The following is a 22,694-nucleotide window of genomic DNA, read 5'->3' on the forward strand; positions in this document are numbered from 1 at the left end:
AAATATTTATTTTCACAAAGAAGTGTACATTCCTCACATCCAAGACACACAGAAGGGCTCTGTGACAAGGAAAAGGTGGTGCAGCCTGTAAAGGGTTAGCAGATCACATGGCAAGTTGGGGACAGCATATAAAAGGAAACTGGGTTAAAGGGGAACTAGGCAGAGATGGGGGTTTCCTGGGAATGGGGGCAAGGAGATAGGAGGGGAATTGGGAAGGCAGGTACTGAGACTTACTGGTGTGGAAAGGTGGCTCCAGGCTGGTCCCTACCTGCTCCCAGGCCTGATCCAGCCCTCCGGGTCCCGCTCTTGCCCTCCACTCCCACAGATGTGTGCCAATTATGCAGGCTCCTAATATTTCTGTGGAGAGAGGTGTGTGTCCTCTTTATTCCTGGGGGGCTGAAGTGGGGAAAACCTATGGGAATTATGGCCCTTGGTTCACTCTTCTTTAGTGGACAATAAAACAATTAACTCCAAAGGAGCAGAGGTACATCAACTGGGGATCTGGCCACTTGTCCTATGGCTGATATACACATAGGGATATGTTTAGAGAAGATTATAGTTTAGAGATGCTCCCTCATAAGGGAGAGTATTATGAACATATGAATTTGGGCACAGTGCTCTGGAGGCAGAGGTGGGGAAGGGGGACAACACATGGCTGTGTGCAGCAGCTCACTGAGTTCTCCAGTTTCTTTTATTAAAAGTTTTATTCCTTTCTCATTTGTTTGGTTTGTTGTTTAATGAACCCCAAGATCCTTACACACACCAGCTGGGGATCTGCCCCCATATGTGCAGCCCTCTGAAATTATATTTATAAGTAAACCTGTACAGTACAGTCTCTAGATGTTTCAGAGACTGAAGACTTTTTACTTTCCAGATCATTCATGCCACAGTCTATAACAGGAAAGCTGCTTTCTGGCAGATCCATTTTAATTTATTGTCACAGATATCAAAATCGATCTTCTTCCTTTTTAACACTCCACAGATGCTCTCTTCAGCCTGACTTAATCCTGGGAACCTTTGGAATGAAGCAGAAAGTCCCTGTCAGTTTGTTTAGACTGATTAAAGAGAGCCTGTAGCAGCTCTTCCTCATGGGGCATAACTAGGTTGTGATATCTTCTTTCATCTCTGTACTTTCCCCCAGAGCCCCACTATGGAAAATGGCTGGTCAGTTGAGGGTCCTGGAGAACCCTTGTTTATCCTACAAAAGCTTAACAATGGAATTGACCCCACTACAGCTGTAACTTGGGTGGTCAGGCTGCAAAATCCTAGCCGTAATCCATGCTTACAGTGTGACTCTATTTCCCCCTAATGGCTGAATGATAGATATTAGGAGTCTCCTAAGGGGTTTAAGTTAAGTTAAGTTAAATTAAGCCACATCCTTAGCTCAGCCAGGTGTCACTTGTGCTTTTAGACACACAACTCCTGTGTTTTATACCTGTAAACCACCCAGGAATATTGTATGGATGCTAGTAGATCAAAACTGTTTATTTATACATCCAGGAAAAACCCTAAGCACAAAGGTAGACCCAAATATATTCTATCCCTGCTTGCATCCCGTCAGCTACCTTTTACTTCCTCCCAGGGTACCTGTCCCATCAATGTCAGCTGCTAAATAGCTAAATAATCACGATAGGGCTGTGAAAGCTGAGGAACAGAAAGGTGAAGTCTTAGAATTTTCTGTGAAACAAAATTTTTCATCTTTTTTACTCTTATTTTATATTATACTAGTAGCAGTTGCATGGTTGTGGCAATTGGGCCAAGAAATTAAGCATCTGTGCCCTTTCCTTCATGCACACAATGACCCTCTTATTCATATTAGCTCTAGAATAAGGGTGGTGATTGGCTGTTGCCTCCGATATCACAATGGCCTAGGACTCTTGGCATGACATAGATACATGCCTTGTTGTCCCATGGTGTAATTCATAAAGTACAAATGGCTGAGAACTTAAAATCTGGATTGTAGCAGACCACGAAAATTCTGTGCACATGCACTGGGCACCCAGAACTTTTATTTACCTTTGTAAATGGGTGTTTGCATGTAGAGATTCAGGAACATCCATTAGTGAGCATCAGCATCAGAACTGCATGCACAAATACCCATGTAGGCATGTAAATGTGGACATGGAAATAGTGTAAACTTTCTGAATTTGTGTCATGTCACAAATCTGGTCGGGCTCCCCCTACTGGCGGCTCACCAAGTTGCTGTGAGAGGATCCAGGCCCTGAATCCCCCTTAATTCTGTTTTCTCCCTTGGCCCCTCTGTCACATTTCCTGGACAAGAACCCTTAGTTTGCCACCCCTTCTTGGAAATGGTGCCCTCAGCCCACCTGCCCCGGGAATCCACAATTAGTGCTGACACCTGAAATACCTCAGTATCTTAAACACGCCCCTCCCAGCATTCCACTGAAGGTCTGAGCCTGACCTAACCCCTGGGTCACCATTTAACGCTCTCAGGGACACGTGGCAGCTGTGAAGCGTGAAATGCACAGACAGGCTTAGCACGGAATTCTACCAGTATTGCTCTTTACTTAAGACATAAAGCACAAGACAGTACAGATCATTGAGAAAAGAACTGACATGCACTCTCCCTCACTAGCTCACCCTTCCCTTGGGAATCGTTAAGGGGTCTATCCAACATACCTGCATGGCTATTCATGTAAAATGGCTGAAGACAATGAGAGGTCAGCTGAGCTCCTGTCCTTTTATAACCTTCCAGATCCTCTCTCACGTGACCTCCAGATCAATCCCAACAGCTGATCTCACTGCTGGGTAACCTCTCCCCTGCTAAGCTAGTTCTTCTGGGAAGGGGCCAGCCTTTTGTCTAGACCAGAAAGTATATTTCAGTGGTTGGGCACCTAAGTCAATGACCCTTTTTTGCTAGTCCTTTTCTACTCCCCTTTGGAATTCCAGTTCAGTCTGGAAACAAATGCCCAACAAAGAAGAGAACAAGCACACCCCATTCAAAATGGAGTTTGCAGCTTGGTAAAAATACCAGGGTGGTTCTTAGTGTTGCTCAAATTCCTAAATTTTACAGACAGATTCCACAAAGCATCACAGGTGCTCGTTTAAGTAAGCAGCGGTTTAAGGAGGTGGCGTATAAAGTATCCTTAGATGATCATAACATCTGAGTCACATGTGAAATCCTTTCCAGTGACATACCCTGCAACTTTCAATGGCTAAGAATTTCCGAGGAATGGGTGTGTGACTCTCTGCATGCTCCGAGTCAGGAAATTACACAGGAAGGCGTTTCTCAAGCATCAAATAGTAAAACTCAGGAAAAACTCACCGTTCCCCATTGAGGTGGCTACCGTCCACCCAGATCCATTTCCTCTCTGAAGCATTAAATGTTAATCCAATCCAAACTGGATTATCATCTGGCATGAAAGGCTGCAGGTAATCCTGCAACAGATGCATGTGAGTGAATGTATTGCTCTGGAAGTCTTATTTCTGCCCCAACCTCAGCAGCACATGGTATTAGACAGAGCCCTACACGTTGCAGTTCAGAACATCCTCATGGCAATAAACCAGCACAACACACTGTACATGAGAAAGTCGCTTGACTTCTCTGGGCCTCAGTTTCTCTTTTGTAAAATGGGGATAATAAGCCTTTGTTTGACCATCTGGTCTATATGGATTGTAAACTCTTTGGCTGAAGGAGCATGTCTCACCACAGGCACAGCTAGCTGCCACCAGAAGTAGGCCCCCAACCTAACTGGGCCCACTAGTTGTGCTACTATTATATAAATAAATTATTATTATTTTATCATTATTATATTATTTTAATAATAGATCTAGAATCTTAGCACTCTGAGCTGCTGATTTTTAAACAAAATATCCATAATTCACTGGTGAGGTTACCTATTAGCTGATAACGGTCTCTTGAAAGCAGGGACATTTCCTGTATGACAGTGGAAGGTTTACCTATGAGCTGAAATCAGGCTCATGGCAGCTACCTCGGCGGAGGGGCCGGGCACAGTCTCGGTGCCAGCCCCGGACTGATAACGGCCGGGCACAGTCGGTGGCAGCTGCCAGCCTGCCAGATAATCATCGTTATTTGTGCTCTCGTAGAATTTAGGAACATAAGACTTGCCAGACTGGATCGGACCCAAAGTCCATTTTGCCAAGTGTCCTGTCTCTGACAGTGGCCAGCACTAGCTACTACAGAGGAAAGTGTAAGCTCCCCACAATTATATTATTTTAATAATAGATCTAGTAGCACACGTTAGATAATCTCACCCCACACTGGTTCCCATCCTGATCTCTAATAGACAGAGTCTAGATCTCTAACCGATTAAATGCTTAAGTCTTGCAGCAGTAGGTTCAATACAGAGCTTTTCCAGCATTAACTGTAATAACCCTGGATAGGCTCATTATCTGTATTAGTGGCCAATCCTTTTTTGACTCGTGTTTTTGTATCCCAATCCATTAGCTGGGCCGCATTGCGCTAGATGCTATGGAGAGAGGTAACAGGTATAACAGAGATACGATGAACGGCTCTCTGTGCTCCTAACATAAAATGTACATTACCATCTGTTCCTGATGCTGGATAACTAGCATTTGAGATCCCTTCTTTGAACAGTCGTCACTGCTCTTGCTCCAGATGTTAGTCTCTTTAGACACCCAGTAGCACTTGTCCCCATGCAGCATCCACTCCGTGGGGCAGAGTTTGCACCTGGAGCCACCTGCAGGGGGCATTGGGAAGGACAGAGGTCATTAACGCTTCTGCAGCTTCTGAACACTGAGGAATTTTTCCACTCCAGTCAACTGCAGAGTTAGACAAATCTTCCCGAACTGGACCTTGCCGCCTTTCTTGTGGCTGGCCTGCTCTCCCCTCCTGGCTCTTCTGAGCTGAGGGGCAGCTGACAAACTCATCATTCTCCTAATTCCCTGAGCTAAAATGGGGATTTCTCAGAGCAAACGGCCCTGTGCAGGTGCAGCAAGGGATCCTGCTGAAATTTTCAGAGCCCAGTTGCTGCCGGATGGGATGGAGGAAAGGTGGGGAAGCCGCCTCTCCTGTTGAATAGGCCAATGTGATATCCCCCACACGGGGCTGAGGTCTTTCTTTTTTGGCTAAGCAGTAGCAGCCACATTAGGAGAAATTGCAGCCAGGAGCTAAGTTGCAGGTAGTTGCATCCTACATTCCTGAAAGAACATCAAACAATGCAACAGCAGGCTGTTAAAAGGCGTTCCTGTCCTTAATAGTACCTACCACCATCTGATAAAGAAACAGATCTCAAGATGTTTAAAGAAAACATTGTTTGTTAACAGTCTGTCTGCAACCATGTTTGAAAAATTTTCCCTTATGGTTGCAAGTTCTAAACATTGCATACTTAGTTGCAAGTTTGACTAAGGGGGAATATGATAGAGGTCTATAAAATCATGACTGGTGTGGAGAAAGTAAATAAGGAAGTGTTATTTACTCCTTTGCATAACACAAGAACTAGGGGGCCATCAAATGAAATTAATAGACAGCAGGTCTAAAATGAACAAAAGGAAGTATTTCTTCACACAACGCACAGTCAACCAGTGGAACTCCTTGCCAGAGGATATTTTGAAGGCCAAGACTATAACAGGGTTCAGAAAAGGACTAGATAAGTTCATGGAGGATAGGTCTATCAATGGCTATTATTGCTCTGAAGGGTCCCTAGCCTCTATTTGCCAGAAGCTAGGAATGCGTGACAGGAGATGAATCACTTGATAATTACGTGTTCTGTTCATTTTCTCTGATGCACCTAGCATTGGCCACTGTCAGAAGACAGGATACTGGGCTAGATGGGCCATTGGTCTGACCCAGGATGGTCGTTCTTATGTTCTTAACACCTCCACAACTAACCTTTCAAGATCCATGAGTCCTGCATACAACTACTACAACACATGGTTACCTCCTCCAGAGCACTACATGCCCCATTAAATCTGTGGCTGAAATCACGCAATCACTGCGCTCTTGAATTAACTCACACAGGAAAAAGATAAAAGACAAAAACACCCCATCATCCCTGGGCGAACACTTTTCACACCCTGTATCCACCTTGTCTGTCCTCATCCTCAAAGGAAACCTGCACAACTCCTTCAAAAGATGAGCCTGGGGGCTTAAATTCAAAACTTTGCTCGACGCTAAAAATCATGCTCTTAATAAAGACATTGGATTTATGGCTTATTACAACAATGTGTATAGTAAGAAGTGAGAGCAACAAAAAAGATGACCACATAAGTGTTTAGCCCACTGGGTTACCTTTAAGTCCAGGCATTATGCTTTTCCGGGACGATGGGTAAACATCCTTCCCATAAAAAGACAAAAAGTGGGGGAATGTAGTAAGAAGTGAGAGCTTAAGGCCTGTAAAACAGGCTAAGGCCTAAATGGAAAAAGCCGAGTGAACAGAAGTATAAGGGGTCATTCAAGTTAACTGAAACTGGTACAGGAAAGTGCTGATACTGCAAGATTGTAAGACTGCCAAAATATTACTAAAATATGTAGTAGGTATAAGAGGTACCAAGATACTAACTCTCTGAAATGACACTTTTATGGATAGAAATGATACATGGAGTGGCGGTGCCCAAATCAGCCAATCAACGGAAAAAGGTGGTATTAGACTACGTCAGGAGGGTGGCAACTACCTACGTCAAAGGGGGCAGAACGAAAATGTATGTAACAGTGTATAAAAGAGGGTGTCAGAGGGAATACCGGCATCCGGTCTAGGGGATAACGGAAAGTCCCGCCGTTGGGACGAGACCATTGTAATGCCGCCTATGCGAAACTGATCCAGAGATACTCTGTAAGTCATTTCTCATTGTGCTGCACGCAATAAACCTGGCCTGGGTGCTTTCGTTGCTCAGCTAATCTGTGGTCGTGTCAACTCATTCGATCGTGAGAGCCATCTCAGTTTCCTGATCAGAGCTGGGACAGCATCTACACAGGGATACATGCACGCAGCCTACACTGATAAACATCGGTGACCAACACACACCGATTACGACAATGTGTAACGCTTTCTTGTCCTGTGACTGCAGAGGTGTTAATTGGCTACTTCAGCTTGAATGGTCTCTTATAATGTGTGTTAACTACTTATGCTAAATAATCTGTTCTCCCTTGCATCCTGCTGTGACACTCGGGGTGTGTCTTCACTTCAATAAAACACCCATGGCTGGCCTGTATCAGCTGACTCGAGTCCAGACGTCTACACTGCAATTTTATAGCTGACATGGGCTGGCCATGGACATCTTATTGCACTGTCAACATACCTTCGGAGTACTCTTCCCAGACCTGGCAAAGAGCTCTGTATAGCCTGAAAGCTCCTCTCTTTCACCAACAGAAGTTGGTCCAGTAAAAGATATTACCTCATCCACCTTGTTGGTAGACACACATAGCCTACATTGAACCATTGAGTTATACTAGCAAAGTGGATTTAGATGGGAGGGAGAATTCCTAAAGACACTTCCCACACAGCACAGTGCAGTGGTGAGGGGGTCAGATAGCAACCGCCTGGACATGCAGGTGTGAATTGTGCCACAATGAGCTGAGGTTACCTGCTGGGTTTATTTGGACCGGGTCACACAGACTCTGCTTCAGACGAGAAAACAAATTCTCCACACTAGCATTGCATTCTCTTCCACTTCTAGGTCGCTGAGTGAAATCATCATTCCTCAAGGCTAGTCCATCCTCTGCTTTATTAGAGAAGCCCTGAAAAACTGTGGGAGAGCATCTGTGTGAAAGATTGTTATTGCTTTGAACAGCCAGAGCATGGGATTGTGACAGGTTATTCAATAGAGCTCAGGACTCTGGCCTGGTCTACAGGTAGACTTGCACTGAAAGAACAAAAGGCTTGAGTTAAAACTGATGTAGTTGCTGATGTAGTTGCTGTAGGTGCAGCAAGGGATCCTGCTGAAATTTTCAGATCCCAGTTGCTGCCGGATGGGATGGAGGAAAGGTGGGGAAGCCGCCTCTCCGGTTGAATAGGCCAATGTGATATCCCCCACACGGGGCTGAGGTCTCTCTTTTTTGGCTAAGCAGTAGCAGCTACATTAGGAGAAATTGCAGCCAGGAGCTAAGTTGCAGGTAGTTGCATCCTACATTCCTGAAAGTACATCAAACAATGCAACAGCGGGCTGTTAAAAAGGCGTTCCTGTCCTTAATAGTACCTACCACCATCCGATAAAGAAACAGATCTCAAGATGTTTAAAGAAAACATTGTTTGTTAACATTCTGTCTGCAACCACGTTTGAAAAATTTTCCCTTATGGTTGCAAGTTCTAAACATTGCATACTTAGTTGCAAGTTTGACTAAGGGGGAATATGATAGAGGTCTATAAAATCATGACTGGTGTGGAGAAAGTAAATAAGGAAGTGTTATTTACTCCTTTGCATAACACAACAACTAGGGGGTCACCAAATGAAATTAATAGGCAGCAGGTCTAAAACGAACAAAAGGAAGTATTTCTTCACCCAACGCACAGTCAACCTGTGGAACTCCTTGCCAGAGGATATTGTGAAGGCCAAGACTATAACGGTTCAGAAAAGAACTAGATAAGTTCATGGAGGATAGGTCTATCAATGGCTATTAGCCAGGAATGCAGAACCATGCTCTGAAGGGTCCCTAGCCTCTATCTGCCAGAAGCTGGGAATGGGTGACAGGGGATGAATCACTTGATGATTACCTGTTCTGTTCATTCTCTCTGAAGCACCTAGCATTGGCCACTGTCAGAAGACAGGATACTAGGCTTGATGGGCCATTGGTCTGACCCAGGATGGCCATTCTTATGTTCTTAACACCTCCACAACTAACCTTTCAAGATCCATGAGTCCTGCACACAGCTTCTACAACACGTGGTTACCTCCTCCAGAGCACTACATGCCCCATTAAATCTGTGGCTGAAATCACACAATCACTGCGCTCTTGAATTAACTCACACAGGAAAAAGATAAAAGACAAAAACACCCCATCACCCCTGGGCGAACACGTTTCACACTCTGTATCCACCTTCTCTGTCCTCATCCTCAAAGGAAACCTGCACAACTCCTTCAAAAGATGAGCCTGGGGGCTTAAATTCAAAACCTTGCTCGACACTAAAAATCATGCTCTTAATAAAAACATTGGATTTATGGCTTATTACAACAATGTGTAACTCTTTCTTGTCCTGTGACTGCAGAGGTGTTAACTGGCTACTTCACCTTGAATGGTCTCTTACAATGTGTGTTAACTACTTATGCTAAACAATCTGTTCTCCCTTGGATCCTGCTGTGACACTCTGGGTATGTCTACACTGCAATAAAACACCCAAGGCTGGCCTGTATCAGCTGACTCGAGTCCAGACGTCTACACTGCAATATTATAGCTGACATGGGCTGGCCACGGACGTCTTATTGCACTGTCGACATACCTTCGGAGTACCCTTCCCAGACCTGGCAAAGAGCTCTGTATAGCCTGAAAGCTCCTCTCTTTCACCAACAGAAGTTGGTCCAGTAAAAGATATTACCTCATCCACCTTGTAAGTAGACACACATAGCCTACATTGAACCATTGAGTTATACTAGCAAAGTGGATTTAGATGGGAGGGAGAATTCCTAAAGACACTTCCCACACAGCACAGTGCAGTGGTGAGGGGGTCAGATAGCAACCGCCTGGACATGCAGGTGTGAATTGTGCCACAATGAGCTGAGGTTACCTGCTGGGTTTATTTGGACCGGGTCACACAGACTCTGCTTCAGACAAGAAAACAAATTCTCCACACTAGCGTTGCATTCTCTTCCACTTCCAGGTCGCTGCGTGAAACCATCGTTCCTCAAGGCTAGTCCATCCTCTGCTTTATTAGAGAAGCCCTGAAAAACTGTGGGAGAGCATCCGTGTGAAAGATTGTTACTGCTTATTGCTTTGAACAGACAGAGCATGGGATTGTGACAGGTTATTCAATAGAGCTCAGGACTCTGGCCTGGTCTACAGGTAGACTTGCACTGAAAGAACAAAAGGCTTGAGATAAAACTGATGTAGTTATTTCAGTTCAAGTCTCCGCAGGGACACTCTTATTTCAAAATAGAAGTGACTAAAGTTGATTAAGCTCAGTTCAAGCTGTTGCCAACATTAACTAAATTGACCTTAGCCACTTTCATTCCAAAATAAGAGTGTCCACACAAAGTGGACAGAGTCAATTTCATTAATGTCAGAAGCAAACTGAATGAAGCTAAACTGACCTTAGTAACTTTGAGTCTGAAATAAGAATGTTCACACTGAGACTAGAACGAAAATGACCACAGTGGCTTCTGAAGACAAAGGGTGGGACTCAGACAAGCGGGGTTTGTTTCCTTCCTGTTTGACACTGTGCAGATCACTTAATCTAGCTGGGCTTCAGTTTCCCATTTGCAAAACTGGGATAGTAGCACTCCTCTACCTCACACAAGTGGAAAGGATTAAGGGTGTTCAGTAATGGGGAACATAGTGTCAGTCTGCATACAGTTTTTATACTGGTTTAGAAACTGCTCTAGTTAAAGTGGTACAAACTCCCTGGTGTGAATATAGCAATGCTGGTATAAAGATGCTTACTAGCGTAGCTAATCCCCATAAATGTACAGGGAGCTGAAAGAAAAGAGGATGGGAGAGAAAGCAAGCTGTTTGAAACATGAAAAAGTAATCAGATTTCTTCAGGTTTCAAAATGAAACTTTTCATTTTTTGAATGTATTCATGAAAATGTTTGTTTTTGAAATATTTATTTTTTCCCCATTTTTTTTTTCAGTTTTCTCCTTTCCCCTTTTATTTTTTCCCCCATTTTGCCATTGAATGCAATAGAATGAATGATGTCTAGAGTTTTCTCATTTTTCCTTTTGCCACCCTGTAAGTTTTCAAAAGTTCCAAAGTGAAAAGAGAAGAAAAATGAAAAAAAAAACAAAAACAAAAAAACAAAACCATCAACAACCAGGACATTATTTGAGAGTGATTGGAAAAAGGAAAGAAACCAGGTAAAGAGGAAAGATGGAAAACACCAGTATACAAATTATAAATGAAAAAGGTCAGAAAAAATAATCTGAAAAATGTAATGAAAAAAATCAGCAAATGCATAAATGAAAAAGAATAAAAAAGGGAAAGACAAAGGAAAAGCAAACGACCAAAAAATGGGGAAGAAAAAAAGGCTATTTTTTGTTTTGTTTTCAATTTCATCAAAAAGTTTCTAAAAAAGGAAAAAAAATTGTGTTTGCAAAACGGTCTTTTTATATAAAACATGTTTTGCTCTGCTCTAGCGAAAGCCTCCATTACAGCAGACCATGCAAGATGAATACGTCAAGCCCACAACCACATCTGGTCCATGTAACACTTTGACTGCTGTTGTGGCTGATGAAGTATCACACAGTAACTCAGGGGTGTCAAACTCATTTGCTATGGCGGGCCAGATTTGAATTAAACGTACTTCAGGTGGGCCATACATACCATAAATCGAAATACTAGGCACTTTTGGAGCGCTGTGTCTTATGCACACAGCACTCCACGCGCTGCCACCAAAGTACACAGATCTTGTGGCAGTGCATGATGTCGCAAGACGTCGCGTCATCATACCCTCTGGGGGCAGCGCACACTGCCACGAGATCTCACGGTATCATACTCTCTGGCAGCAGTGCATGCTGCCGCGAGATCTCACAGCGTTTTTTTTTTTTTGCTGGGAGCATGTTTATTGCAAGCCGGAAGCAGCAGGAGAGTGTACAACGACACAAGATGTCACGGCAGCAAGCGCTGCTGCCAGGGGCCAGACTAAAAAGGTTGGCGGGCTGTATCTGGCCTGCGGGCCAGATGTTTGGCACTCCTGGTTTAACTGGCAGACAGAATGGAATTACAGTTGAAGAAGAAAACTCATTATTTGTGTTACAGTAGCACTCAAACTAAGATTGGGACTCCACTGTGCAATGCAATGCAGACACAGCTGCTGTCCTGAACACTGACAGGAAATAGGCCAAACAGACAGAGGATGGGAGGGGAAGGAAGGCAGAAAGAGGGGAAATGAACTACTCAAGGTCACACAATAGTGGGGGAAATTGAGGCACGGGGAGGGGAAGTGACTGGCCCAAGGTCACAAAGCAAGGCAGTGGAAGAGCTGGAAACAGAACCCAGTAATCCTCATTAGCAACTGTTGTCTGATCCTTTTTAATGGTTAATACTTGCATTGATTGCCAATGGAGCCTGACTGAAGAGCTGAGGGCAATAGGGCTCTTGTCCCACTATCAGGCTACACAGAATGAAAACCAATGAGTTCAATATGTTGTAGGGAACCATGTGCTGTATGGCAAGGACTCTCACACTGAGGGCAAAGCAAAGCCTTAGTGTATTAGGAGCAATAAAAAACCCCAGAAAAGCTCCAGGTCATATGAACAGATAGGAATAATACAGCATTGGGGATATCTATGGTATCATTCTTTGCACATGCTCTTAGATTTGTATATCCACACCCTTCCTTGAGGACCTGGTGGTGAGAAACAAAGGCCCAGCCCTACTTCTAGCACGCCAAGAAGTCCGATGGTCCAGGTTCCTCAATGCCCAGGATTGATGGTACATAATAGAGCTGAAGGGTCCAATGATGGAAAGCTAACTCCCTCCATATGGTGGTTTGCCCTATTATGGAGTGTGATGGGGTATATCAGGCCCTTTGGGGCTCCTTGCTGGAGGTCTTGTGGTCTACCACACCCTGATCCAGGAAACAGCAGTAGAGATGGGTCCTCCAGGCTTCCTAGAGAAGTGGTGGGGAAGCAGCCAATCAGGACCCAGGAGGCCCATATAAAAGGAGCTTCTGGACAGAGCAGATCAGTTGCTGGCTTGAGCCAGGAAAGCAAGGATGATGATCCTGGATAAGTGCAGAAGCTGCAGTACCTGGACTGAGCAGTTGCTGCCTACAGCCAAAGGAGCAAGAAGGGCTCTCCTGGCTGATGTCTAGGACTCAAACAAGACTTCAGCCCTGCAGTAAGGGTGAAGCTGAAGTTGCTGGGACTGAGAAGGGAAATGGCCCAGGGAAATGTGGCAGCAGGTAGTTAAAGGGAAGCAGCTGTAGCATGCTACTTATAGGGTTCCTGGGTTGGGACCTGGAGTAGGAGGGCTGTGACTCCCACCGTCCTACTCTCCAGGCAAAGTGGCTTAAGCCCAGGGAAGGGAGAATAACCAAGCCCGGAGAAGGAGGCAGAAGACCCTCGAAGAGGGTTGACGTTCATTGAATTTGTTGACTCCAGAAGCGGGGGTCGAACTGAACTAGTGACTCAGCTGAGGTCAGGAGAGCTTGCTATGGAGCAAAGAGTCAACAGGGTGGGGCAGTTACAGAGCAGTTACTACTGGAAGCTAGCCCAGGAAGGATAAAACAGAGAGTTCAAGTGCAGACACACCCGGTCGGCAGGGGTGTTCACAGCCTGTCACACAGGGCCTGAACACTATCAAGAATAGTCATTCTAATGCCCAGCCTCTCATGTCCAAATCTAACTTCCTCACCCTCATAATATTGGGATGCACTTATCCTAGAGGTTAACATATTAATACCTCTGAATGCCATGTAACTCATTATCAAATATGTCACCTATTGTTCCAAAAAGTTTGTGGTAAGACATCTGCCAACAATTCTACTCTAAAATATTCAAGTATGACGTCCGGGTTCCTGTGGTTGCCTGGTACCATTAGGTTCCAACTCCTGCTCCTATGCAAGCTATTCCTAGTTCCCCATTTGCCTATGCCAAGGGCCACAGGTCAACTATACTTGACTGTACTTATGTTAACATAATTAAGCTAACGTGTGACAGGATAGATTCTTTGCCGTACTGCTGAATATAATAGACTAAGCTAGTTCTATGGGTAATAGCCAATTCATCACACTCCTGGCATGCACTCAGAGTCCCTACAAAAAATCCTCTGTTAAAACAACATTAGGGGCTTTGGTCCAACAGATAGATATCTTTACTTAAATAAGTAGCCCCATTGACTTCAGTATTGTGCATTTTGCCTACAAGAAATACATGCACAGCTGAATAAATGGCCTTCACAACTTACCCCAAACACTCAGCACTGCTACCGTCACCAGCAGGACGACGATCCCAGCACATCCAACCTTCAGAACGACCCCATGCCAGCATGGGCTCTGAGGGGACTCTAGAAGATTCCATATTTGTTTAAACAATCTGAGAAAACTTTGTGATTATCTGATTATTTTGTCTTTTTTGTAAGCTCACACAATGATTATACTCCTGGCTAACGAGGTGCTTACATAGCCCCCACTGGCTGCAGTGTCAATTACCCCAGACAGTGTCAATTACCCTATTTAATATCCTATAGTATCTTTATTATTACCCCATAATATTTTACTGTCCCATCAATTCCACTCCAACCTGCTTGTTTTTCTCATCCACCTGTTATGTTTTGTCAATTCTTGTCTTGTGAACCCCCCCATTTTACAGATGAAGAAACTGAGGCAGACAGAGATGAAAGATAAAGTTCTTTTTAAGGAGCCTAAATGGCTTCGGAGTCTAAGTTCTGTTGATTTTCAAAGTGATTTAGGAGCTTAACCCTTATTGTTAGTCATTGAGACTTCAGCTCCTAAGTCACTTTAAAATGCGATTATAGGCATTTTTGAAAATTTTACCACAAGACACATAGATGAATATGATTTGTTGGGGAAGAGTCAGCATGACTTTTGTAAAGGGAAGTCATGTGTCATCAATCTACGAGAATGAGGGGGGTCAACAAGCATGTGGACAAGGGTTGTCCAGTTGATATAGTGTACTTAGATTTTCAGATAGCCTTTGCCAAGGTCCCTCACCAAAGGCTCTTAAGCAAAGTAAGTGGTCATAGGATATGAGGGAAGGTTCTTTCCTGGATCAGTAACTGGTTAAAAGATAGGAAACAAAGGGTAGGAATAAATGGTCAGTTTTCAGAATGGATAGAAGTAGATAGTGGTGTCCCCCAGTCGTCTGTACTGGGATCAGTGCTGTTCAACATATTCATAAATGATCTGGAAAAACGGGTGAACAATGAGGTGGCAAAATATGCAGATAATACAAAATTACTCGATAGTTAAGTCCAAAGCAGACTGTGAAGAGTTAAAAGGGATCTTACAATACTGGGTGACTAGACAACAAAATGGCAGATGAAATTCAAAGTTGATAAATGCAAAATAATGCACATTGGAAAACAATCTCAACTACCCATATAAAATGATGGCATCTAAGTTAACTGTTACCACTCAAGAAAGATCTTAGTCATTGTGGATAAGTCTCTGAAAATATCTACTCAGCGTGGAGTAGGAGTCAAAAAAGCTAATAGAATATTGGGAATCATTAGGAAAGGGATAGATAATAAGACAGAAAATATCATATTGCCTCTTTATACATCTATGGTACGCCCATGCATACTGCGTGCAGATCTGCTCTCCCCATCTCAAGAAAGATACATCAGAATTGGAAAAGGTACAGAAGAGGGCAACATAAATTATTAGTGGTATGGAAAATCTTTCATATGAGGAGAGATTAATAAGACTGGGACTTTTCAGCTTGGAAAAAGAGACGACTAAGGGGGGATATGATAGAGGTCAATTAAATCATGACTGGTGTGGAGAAAGTAAATAAAGAAATGTTATTTATTCCTTCTCATAACACAAGAATGAGGGGACACCAAATGAAATTAATAGGCAGCAGGTTTAAAACAAATAAATGGAAGTATTTCTTCACACAACGCACAGTCAACCTGTGGATCTCCTTGTGAAGGCCAAGACTATAACATGGTTCAAAAAAGAATTAGATAAATTCATGAAGGATATGTCCATCAATGGCTGTTAGCCAGATGACAGAGATTGCTGTTTGCCAGAAGCAGAGAATGAGCAACGGGATGGATCACTTGATGATCACCTGTTCTGTTCATTCCCTCTGAAGCACCTGGCACTGGCCACTGGTTGGAAGACATGATAATGGGCTAGATGGACAATTAGTCTGGCCCAATATGGTCATTTTTATGTTCTTATGTTAATAATAATAATAATAATAATAATTAATAATCATAACAATAAAAATGCTATTGTCATCTCCAGTGGCCAGTTGGTAAATTTATAACTTAAATTGAGATTTAAAAAAGTAGTCTGCAAAATTATTTCAGCAGGAAATACTGGAAATCTGCAAACCTAGCCCTGATCTGAAAAGAGGAAGCCTTTAATACCAGAATAATAGCTGAACAGCTAGCACCAGCAACACCACCATCCAGATTCAACTGAGCCTCTCTCTATTCCAGAGAATGTTCTGCACAGCCAGTAGCACTAAGCTATGTCCTCACTAACATTGCAGCTGTATATTATGTTAGTAATATTGTTACATCAAGAGGTTCCAACTGAAATTGAGGCCCTCATTGTGTTGGACCCTGTACACGTTCCTAGTAAGAGACCATCCCTGCCCCAAGAACTCATGAAATAAATAGACAAGACAGACAAATAGTGGGAGGGGAAAAAGGAGATGACTAAGGTCACATAGCCAGGATTAGAATCCAGATCTCCTCCCCACTATACCACACGGCCTCTCATACCCAGGAAAAATGCTTTCTACTTGTCCCCTTATTGAAACATCTAGGATAAAAGCCTAGATCTCCATGGTGGTGTGTTTCAAACTGAAGACTTTCTATGTCAATACCTTGGCTCCCACCTGGAGATGGACGAGTTGCGTTTCCTTTCTTTGGCTGGAGGTTCAACACCATGTAACCCTCGTCGTCTTCCATTTTCCCCGAACTCAGCGGAACTGTATCTTCAAGCAAACAGACTAAAACGAGAACAAGTAAGTGCCCACAAGAGTGAAACTGAACAAGAAGTCCTGGCAACTTCTTGGGTCTGTGAAACCACACAGGAAATTTAGATGTGCGAGTGGAAACATACAGCCCAATTCTCAGGTCCAGCTGAGTGGCACTCTGGTGATAGAAGTACTCAGTTCAGTACTGCTGTTTTTTCATTCAGAAATACTTTTGAACAGAAAGTGGGGTTTTTTCTAAAAAAGAAATGGTCATAAAAAATGTTCATTTCTTTGAAAATATGTGCAGGTTTTTTACCAAATAAATAGTGCTTTTTTGCTTTTTCCTGCCCTTCCCCTCTCATGTTAGCTTTTTACCATTTTGCCCCTGGAAAAAGAGAAGGGGAGAAAGCTAGAAAATGGTGGAGGGGGGAACCAAAACCTTTACTTTTTTTTCTCTTGTCAAAAAATGAAATTTTTGTGGAAAGATCTGGAATTTTTTAAAAAAAATCTTCCATGAAAAGCAACTGCTACTTCCAATAAGCTCTAGCCCTTAGGCAGTGGGGTAAAGAGAGCCCTCTTTGCACTCTCCTGCCATAGCCTGCCTTCCCAAGTGGTTTTCACTGGTCCAACTACAGTCATGCCTGAAATCAGGGCATTTCTCTAGTACAGGTAAAGCTGCAAACCAGCTAGTAAATGGGGTCCAATGAGTCATTATATCAGCTGGGGATCACCATAATGCACCAGTTCTCTGGCCCCATCTCCATAGCCCCTGGATCACACTCATTCCAAGGGGAATATAGAGACATCTATGCCAGCTCTGCCTATGCTACTGTTCTGAGTATCTCACAATCTTTATTGTATTTCTCCTCACAACACCCTCATGATGCTGTTATCCCCATTAAACAGATGGGTAACAAAGGCACAGAGCGGTTAAATGACCTACCCAAGGTTACACGGGAAGCATGTGTCAGAGCAGGGAATTGAATCCAGGTTTCTGAAGTTTTACACTAACAACTTCACTGCAGGACCATCTTTCCTCTAGGTTGGCCACTGCCTCGCCAACACCCAGGTATTCTCAGCTGCATATTTAAGGCAACTTGATGGACACTTTGCGCTATTGAATGGCACAAAGGGGCCATATGGGGGATGGGAATCTGGGCCAGATATAGTCCTATAGAAGTATTAATATTAAGCTGGAGATTTCAGCTCTTTCAGATGCAGGATGGCTATAAGGGGGATACAAAAATTAAATGTAACCCCAGACTCATCAATGAAAAGGCACAGGTGAAAAATAGCCAAAGTCTACAATCTATTTCCATAGAACCTGTTTATTTCAATAGGTCACTGCATTGGTTACATCAGCACAGTTCTTCCTACAGAGCGATTGACTCAGGCTCTTTGCAGACTCAGGCAGGTATACCTGCATCAGTTACACTGGAGGCATTTCCTCTCTAAGAGCGACTGGCAGAATAAGGCAGTGTCATTGCACCAGATAAACTCAGCGCAGATACTCCCTTTCAGAGAGATTGGCTCAGGTTTTTTTCAGACTCAGACAGATGGCATCACATCAGTTATGCTAGGGGCAGCTCCACCATCTCAAAGCTATTGTCCAAAGCTCTCTGATGATTCAGGCAGACCTTGCAGTGTTGGTTACAGTTGGGGGCAGTTCCTCCCTGTCAGAGCAATTATCTCAGGTGCTCTGCAGACTCAGACAGATGTCAGTACATCATTTACACTCAGGTCACATTTTCAAATTTTTCTTCCTAACCGTGACAGTTAGAGATCAAATGCTGAGATTCTGCTGTAATCACATGATTCCAGAAGCTGGGGCCCTGTTATAGGTCTATAGTTCCTAGGTTTTAATAATCCCCCACGGGTCCTCCAATTAACTTTCACATCTCTTCCAATCCACCACTCCCTCCCGCCCCTCTTTCTCACTCATTGCCCCATTCTGAGGCCCTATGTAGATTTCCCTCGCACAACAACATCCTTGGCCTATACCACAGTTGTTTGTTTATCAAGAGTACACAGAGTACAGGGTGTTTGCAAGATTGTATCTGAAACAAGGGCAATTTTTTGACACTTTTTGCAAGCAGAGAGAATAACAGCGGCTTGAGATCGCACAGGAAAAGAAAGACTGAAGCCAGTCACAGCATTTCATTACTGCTGAGGCTTCTGCGGTACAGATTTTCCATTAGATGAACAGGCCTAAAGCCGGAGAATTAGGGGATGCTCTAAAAATAAATTCCTCCTACTTAAAAGAAAATCTGCTAGTTCTGATGCAGTTCACATGCATCTGTGGGGGGAAGGGACCTTGGGTTTCAGGGTTTCACATGGGACTAGAAATTCTGTTCTATTCGGTATAGGTTCTTATACCATGCTCATCACCAAAGCATCTGAGCACCTTCCAGTCGTGCATCAAGCAACGTGACTAACATCCATCACATCTATTCTTTCACTTTCTCTCCAGGGGGAAAAGAGTGTGCAGTGGAGTGATGTATTTAATTTAGAAAAGGCAGGTCAAATAAGTTCTCCTTGCCCGTGGGGCAGAAGGGGTGGGGGGCACTTTGGGAAGGTCCTTAGTTCCTGGGGGAATTCATTGCACAGTCTGGAGAGAGTTCTGTCTCCTGCACAGATGAGCTTTATCCTTATTTTAGCGAGTCCAAGTGGGCTGGAAGACGAAAATTATCTCCAAATGAATCTAATCCTCTGGGGTGAAAATTGTGGGAGATCTTGGATTCAGGCCCTGGCAAAACCTTGAAGATCAGGACCAGAAATTACTTTGACTTCCTATAAGAATGGATCGAGCTTTGTTGGTCAGTGACAGGCACAGAGGAATCTGTTCTTTATGCTTTAAGATGGGTCTGTGAATGACTTTATTGCTCCTGGGATATGAGGGCCTGGCCCTACTGGATCTGGCATAGTCTGCTGCTGTCCTGTGGTGTTTCAGAGAATAATTTAATAGACTCATAGATTTCAAGGCCAGAAGGGACCATTATGATCATCTAGTCTGTCCTCCTGGATATTATTAATTATCTATTGTACTGCAGCACCTAGGAGCCCCAGTCATAGATCAGGACCCCATCAGGCCAGGTGCGGCACATTCATAGGTGTATTATGGTAGCAGCTAGAAACCCCAGTCATGGATCACACCCGGTTGTGCTGGGCATGGTACATTAGGTGTATTATGGTAGCCCTAGGGTATATCTACTCTGGAAAAAAAGATCCACGGGTGTGAGTCTCAGAGCCCAGGTCAATTGACTTGGGTTCATGGTGCTTAAGGTACATGTTGTGTATTTTGCCTAATTGCCTAGGTTGCCATAGTAACCAAGCTTAGCTTGTTGCCATAGAAATAGAGTGAGACTATGAGGGGATAGCTCTGCCAGTCCTGGCTGGTTTTAGTGTTAGTTCAATAAAGATACTCCCTATGTTGCATCTCTGTGTTCCTGTGCTGGTTTCTCTCTCTGAATATAAGCAATTAAAAAGGATTCAACATAACGTTACAGGGCTAAAAGTAGCAGGGTTGATGATTGGGTTCAGGCTGGAGCCCAAGTTTTGAAAATCGGTGTCTCAGGCCTGGATTGAGGACTCCATCCTGAGCCGGAATGTCTGCATGATTATTTTTAGCCTGTAGCTCAAGCCCAAGTCAATCGAGCTGGGCCCTGAGACTCACTGCCGTAGGTTTATTGTTGTTTTTTTTTTTTTGCTGTATAGACCCCAATCATGGAGAGGACCAGTTGTGCTAGGCGCTGTACAAACACAGATCAAAAAGATTGACAGATCTTTGGGGCACAGACTATCTCAGTATAAGACAAGAGACAACCGATGGATACAGACAGACAGATGGGAGCGCAAGGAAACAATGACACAATACTGGTGACCCAGGGGTCTCAGTGCACCAGTAGCATTCCTACATCAAGCCCAGTAGCTTGTGCATGAACTAACAGGCACTGAGAGGGGAAGATTTAAAAAACAATAATGTTTTGTTAGGCCTGTTTATTTGCCTTTTGGCATTGGAGCATTTAGGGATTACATCTTCAAGCTTTTCTCTCCAATCATAAGGGCTAGACATTTTTTTCCAATGAGTTTCTTGAGGAGTAACATGCCTCCAGGAGTTGGGGATTTAAGAAATATTGCATGATAAATTCATGAGAACTGGCAACAGTAAGTGTCTAAAATGTTATAGATTCACAAATTATAGGGTCAGAGGGGGCCACCAAGATCATCTAATCCTGCGCCTTGCATCTCTCAGGCCATAGGACTTCCCCAAAATAATTCCTGTTTGAAATAGAACATACCTTTTTAGAAAGATATCCAGTCTTGATTAAAAATTTGCCGGTGATAGAGAATCCACCACAGCCCTTCGGTAAATTGGTCTAGTGTTAAAAATGTATACCTTATGTTCAGTCTGAATTTGTATAGCTTCAAGTTCCAGCCATTGGATATTGTTTTGATGGTGGTTGGGTGAAACCTTGTTGAAATTGGTGGGCACTATAGCCATCCTTCATTCAGGATAAATGTAAGAAGCAGCTAAGCAACAATAGGAGCCACCACCCAAACATGCAAGGCATCTCAGAAACTGAGCTCTGTGCGTGGATGTGTTTCACTGGGTTGAGGGTGATGGAAAGATGTGTCTGGGAGCAGAAACATGCAGAAGCAGCTAAAAAGTCAAGCAGACAGCAAGAGCAGGACTGGAAATGTGGTCCTGAAAGAAAGCAAATTGAGGGAGCTTTCCTGGCACAGTGAGAGCCAAAGAGAGGCTTGGGACTGCAAGTAAAGAAACTTCCTCTTGTTGTTTGATTCTTGCTGTGTTTTGGGAACCAGGACATCATGTACAGTCTGTGTAAATAAACAGGATTGAATCAAAGACATATTTCACTCTTCATAAGTCTCTCCTAACAGAAACAACCCGCAAGACCTTGAATATGGGGTAACCACTCAGATTAAAAGGGGTAACAATCTCTCTCATTTTCTCTTTCCATCAGATTTTGCCGGTTCCCTTACCTGGATTATTTAACTCTGTTATAGGATTTGTAGAAAAAACAGTGTAAAAAAAATACAGCTGTTTTTTATCTCATCATCGGAAAAGGTCAAAACCACAGATACCTGGCCGGTAGTTGAGTTGCTGTTCAGGGGAGCAAGCTAGGTTTGCTGCAATGGATGAAAATTCAGAACCTGTTTTTTGCCTCTGTTTTTGCAACCAACTGATCCATAATTAGTCATGAGGTTTACAAGATGTTCTGAGGAAAGATGGTCCAGTGGTTAGACTATGAGCCTAGAACTTGGAAGACTAGGATTCAAGCCCTTTCTCTGCTATGATAATTCATTTGATCTCTCTGTTACAGTTCTCCATCTATGAAATAGGGATCATTGTACTGCCCTAATTCAGAAAGGCATAAAAAGATTGTGAGGTGCTCTGATACTATAATGATGGGGACCATATATGTACTTAAGATAGAGATGGGAAACTGAAGATCTTTTACCCATTGGGAAGCTCCTGGGGAACCTGATAATTTAACTTTCTGGATCTTATAACCAGAAATTTGCATCCCAAGTTAAAGTCACCACCACTTTAGTGCAGCAGGGGGCTTTACCATAGGGGAATCCACCAATTCTATTACATCTTCACACTCTATTCACAGACAGCATCAATGCAAGTGTTTGTTGCTCCCAAATCTGTGGGGAAAAAGGGTAGGCGGCTATGTTTGGATTCAAAATGGCCACCCTCCACTGGAGCCAATTCCCACTGCAAACTTTATTGTCATACCTATTTATTGCCTCTTGATCATTCAGAGCTGCTTCTGCCAACACAAAGTGGGGCACCACAAGCAAATACATCAGTAACCTCAGTCGCCCAAGTTCCTTCCAGCTCTGTAGCATTTAAAGTGCAATTCCCTTTGGTTGCAAAAGTTCAGCCATCAACCTTAATTTATGAGGGAAGACCACAGAGCAGCAGCAACAACAGCGCAATAGCAGCGGCCTCTGA

General features: G+C 43.5%; 1 protein-coding gene across 1 annotated transcript; it reads right to left on the reverse strand.

Moving 5' to 3' along the window:
* Positions 1-3: 3 nt before the first annotated feature.
* Positions 4-16,748, reverse strand: LOC137155689 (killer cell lectin-like receptor subfamily B member 1). The gene is made up of 6 exons (XM_067552034.1): positions 16,616-16,748; positions 13,998-14,096; positions 7,525-7,686; positions 4,528-4,682; positions 3,287-3,399; positions 4-1,015 (listed from the first exon to the last, which is right to left on the reverse strand). The coding sequence occupies exons 1-6, from the start codon at positions 16,698-16,700 to the stop codon at positions 892-894; spliced, it is 738 nt and encodes a 245-aa protein (XP_067408135.1). The 5' UTR covers positions 16,701-16,748; the 3' UTR covers positions 4-891.
* Between the last annotated feature and the right edge of the window lie 5,946 nt (positions 16,749-22,694).

The sequence above is a fragment of the Emydura macquarii genome, unplaced genomic scaffold, assembly GCF_026122565.2.
Source record: "Emydura macquarii macquarii isolate MOO-44397 ecotype Brisbane River unplaced genomic scaffold, CSIRO-AGI_Emac_v2 contig_1375, whole genome shotgun sequence".
Lineage (NCBI taxonomy): Eukaryota > Metazoa > Chordata > Testudines > Chelidae > Emydura > Emydura macquarii.

Excerpts from the sequence above, each read along its gene's own strand:
- LOC137155689 (XM_067552034.1), bottom strand. The coding sequence starts at position 16,700 with ATGGAAGACGACGAGGGTTACATGGTGTTGAACCTCCAGCCAAAGAAA. Across the intron at positions 3,400-4,527 it reads TCCAGCATCAGGAACAGATG|GATTACCTGCAGCCTTTCAT; the intron begins GTAATGTACATT and ends CATCTGTTGCAG. Across the intron at positions 1,016-3,286 it reads AGCCACCTCAATGGGGAACG|GTTCCCAGGATTAAGTCAGG; the intron begins GTGAGTTTTTCC and ends TTCATTCCAAAG.